At 41.4% G+C, this 3,075-nt stretch overlaps 1 gene segment (V, D, J or C); it reads left to right on the plus strand.

Annotated features, from left to right (window-relative positions):
- Positions 1-1,437: 1,437 nt before the first annotated feature.
- On the plus strand, positions 1,438-1,936 carry LOC104956225 (Ig heavy chain V-III region VH26-like). The segment is given in 2 exon segments: positions 1,438-1,484; positions 1,566-1,936. Coding segments are annotated over 2 exon segments (414 nt in total).
- The last annotated feature ends 1,139 nt before the right edge of the window (positions 1,937-3,075 follow it).

Consider the following 3,075-nt stretch of genomic DNA (forward strand, 5'->3'; position numbering starts at 1 on the left):
CATTGTGTCACCTATAGAGTTGAAAGAGGGAAATTAAGGGATACAGTTTTAGAGGCAGAGAGGGAGTGGAATGTAGCGGGTATTCTGGGAACAGAAGGAGAAGGAGTAAGAGCTATCAGAAAAGCACTGTTCACCTTTTTGAGGGAAACTGGGATAGGGAAAAGAATTTAACAGTAGAACATGGATGATTTGTTTTTTGTTTTATTTATTTTATTTTATTTTATGGTTTATGGTTTTCTTTTTGATATGCTGATTTATTAGAGGATTGACATGATGATACACACTCGTGTACAGTAGGTGGCGGTATGCAACCAAAAGCTGTTTGCGACCCGCCATTAAAAAAGAGAAGAAGAAGAAGAAGAAGCTGTGCGGCGTCATCACAAACGGACGTCGCTTCACGTGACGCTCCGGAGGAAAGGACGTCCTATTGCTCTTAAAACTCATTTCCCTGCTTCTCGTGGTTTCCTTGCGTCCCTCCATGCTTCCCTGGAGGGAGGGACTAAACACAGGGAAACGACGCAAGTGAGGGAAGCAAGGATTTCATTTAACCGACCTGAGACGGGGCCTCTTACAAATCAACTAAGGTTACATATTTACTAGCACAGCAAACAAAAGTCTTACCATGGTCGATGTAAGCAGTATCTTCCAGCATTTTAGAGAGGAGTTAAGTCCTTGGGAAGAGTCACAAAAGGACAGGAAACCCAAGTTCAGTCTTCAAGTGTCTAACCGTTGATTTGAGGTGGACCAACCGGCAATCCGTAGCCTAGCAACAGCATCTCCGAGCAGAGTAAACTCTAGTTCATGGCGTCCCTAAAACAGGAAATAATGAATTGTTGGCAGTGAACTGGTTTCATGAAATGCGACATAAACTGTAGTAACTGTTTAAACGGTTTTTGTTGACGTAAAAAAACAATGAAAACCTAATTTGACCTAGAGAGGAGTTTAACGGTCAACACCTTCAGTTGGGAAACGTAACAAAGTGGGCGGGGCGACGTTAGTTTAAAACGACTTGATTGACCAATCAAGTTCCAGCAAGGGTCAGCAGGTGTCAATCATGGATTAATTAAGACAGCATTCACTGCTATTCATTTGACAATTCACCGAAAAAATTATTTCAAAAATGTTGTAATTTAACCATTGTTTTTTATTTCTGTGATATTAAATGGTAAAAAAAATTCAAATGTATTGATTGAATAACACCGCAAAGTTCTGACAACATCCACCTTAAAAATAAAAAGGACAGAATAACTCATTATCAGTGAATCAATGATGATTCATATTTAATTATGTGATCGTGTGTGTGTGTGTGTGTGTGTGTGTGTGTGTGTGTGTGTGTGTGTGTGTGTGTGTGTGTGTGTGTGTGTGTGTGTGTGTGTGTGTGTGTGCTGAGCAGTGATGTGAGCCTCATTCAGCTGGAGGAAGGCTCATCGATGACACTGAAATGTTTCTCACAGTCCTTCACTTGTTGCTTCTTTTACACTCAGGTGGGTTTACCTCTCTCACATTCACACATCGTATACTTTTTTTTAAAGTTCTTATAACATGTCACCCTCCATGTGCTGCAGGTCTCACTGCGGTGGTCCTTCAGTCTGGAGATCAGATGTCCCAGCCTGGGTCGAATGTGACCTTTGAGTGCAGTATGGGTGGTGGGCTGGGTATGAGCAGCTACACCATGCTCTGGTACCGGCAGGACCGCCCTGGAGCTGCAGTGCAGTTCCTCACTAAAGAGTACGACCAGGCTGCAGGGAACAAAGTGTCCTCTATCGATCCGTCCAAAAACACCTTCTCTCTGCACATCAGCGAGCTGCAACTGAGCGACAGCAGCACTTACTACTGTGCTGCCAAACACAGTGCTGCACTCGGAGCAGAAACCCGTACAGATAACAGGCCGCTGCAGCTGGAGTTGGGCTTATCTGGTTTTGTACTGAAATGGTAGCAAAAAAAATGAAGACATTATTCAGATCTGAAAGTAGGGTAAGACACACGATGGTACAATGGTGGGCTTTAGTTTATGTAGAATAGTAGTGTCATCTTTTAAGTCTAACGCATGGCAGAGGATGTTTTACCGTGTATGTATATCTGTGAAGCCAAAGCCAAATGTACATCTGGACAACAAAGGTGTCTATTCTATTTTAGCTCTAATTACGTTTTTAAGTAATGCCTGTTCTTTGTCAGTGTCCATGCATGTCCTTAAAAAGGAAGACACATGCGCAGAGATGTCAGCAATTTCCTCCAAAACCTATAAAAAATATGAAAAAGTGTGTAGATTATTAAATGAACAGGAAGTCCACAAAGCCACAGAGCTGATGGTGTTTGATAAGTCAGCAGGTGTTAATACTGGAGGATCTGAACCTTCCTACAACACGAGTGCTCTGTACAGAGTCTCCTCTGAGTCCCTCTGGGCTCAGGGCTGCACTTTAGTATAAGATTTAAGTGTGTGTGCAGCCAGGAGGGAAAGGTGAGAGAGGTTCCAGAGGTTTGCACACACTGACCTCTGCAGGGTGCGTGTGGGACTACACTGAGACCGGGTCGTTTATCTGGCCTGTAATGACTTTTAAATGTTTTTAAACTGAGCAACACATTTATGAAGTGGTCTGAATATGGTGGTATTTATATTAAAGTTAAAAACTGTAAATGTGATGTATGAATTAAAAATTAAAAACATAACCTCCTCCCTGCTCCCCTCAGGGCGATAATATAGAAAAACCTGCGGATTTCTTTCTTGAAAATGAAAGATATTAATAAAAGGACAGAGATACTTTTCTACTTTTAGTTGAGGAACATTTTGAATGCAGGACATTTACTGTAACAGAGTAGGAACTTTTACTCAAGTACAAGATCTGAGTACTTCTACTTTTACTCAAGTACAAGATCTGAGTACTTCTACTTTCACTCAAGTACAAGATCTGAGTACTTTTAATCAAGTACACGATCTGAGTACTTCTACTTTCACTCAAGTACAAGATCTGAGTACTTTTACTCAAGTACAAGATCTGCGTACTTCTACTTCTACTCAAGTACAAGATCTGAGTACTTCTACTTCTACTCAGGTACAAGATCTGAGTACTTCTACTT

The sequence above is a fragment of the Notothenia coriiceps genome, unplaced genomic scaffold (assembly GCF_000735185.1).
Source record: "Notothenia coriiceps isolate Sejong01 unplaced genomic scaffold, NC01 NC01_scaffold00025608, whole genome shotgun sequence".
In the NCBI taxonomy this organism is placed as follows: Eukaryota; Metazoa; Chordata; class Actinopteri; order Perciformes; family Nototheniidae; genus Notothenia; species Notothenia coriiceps.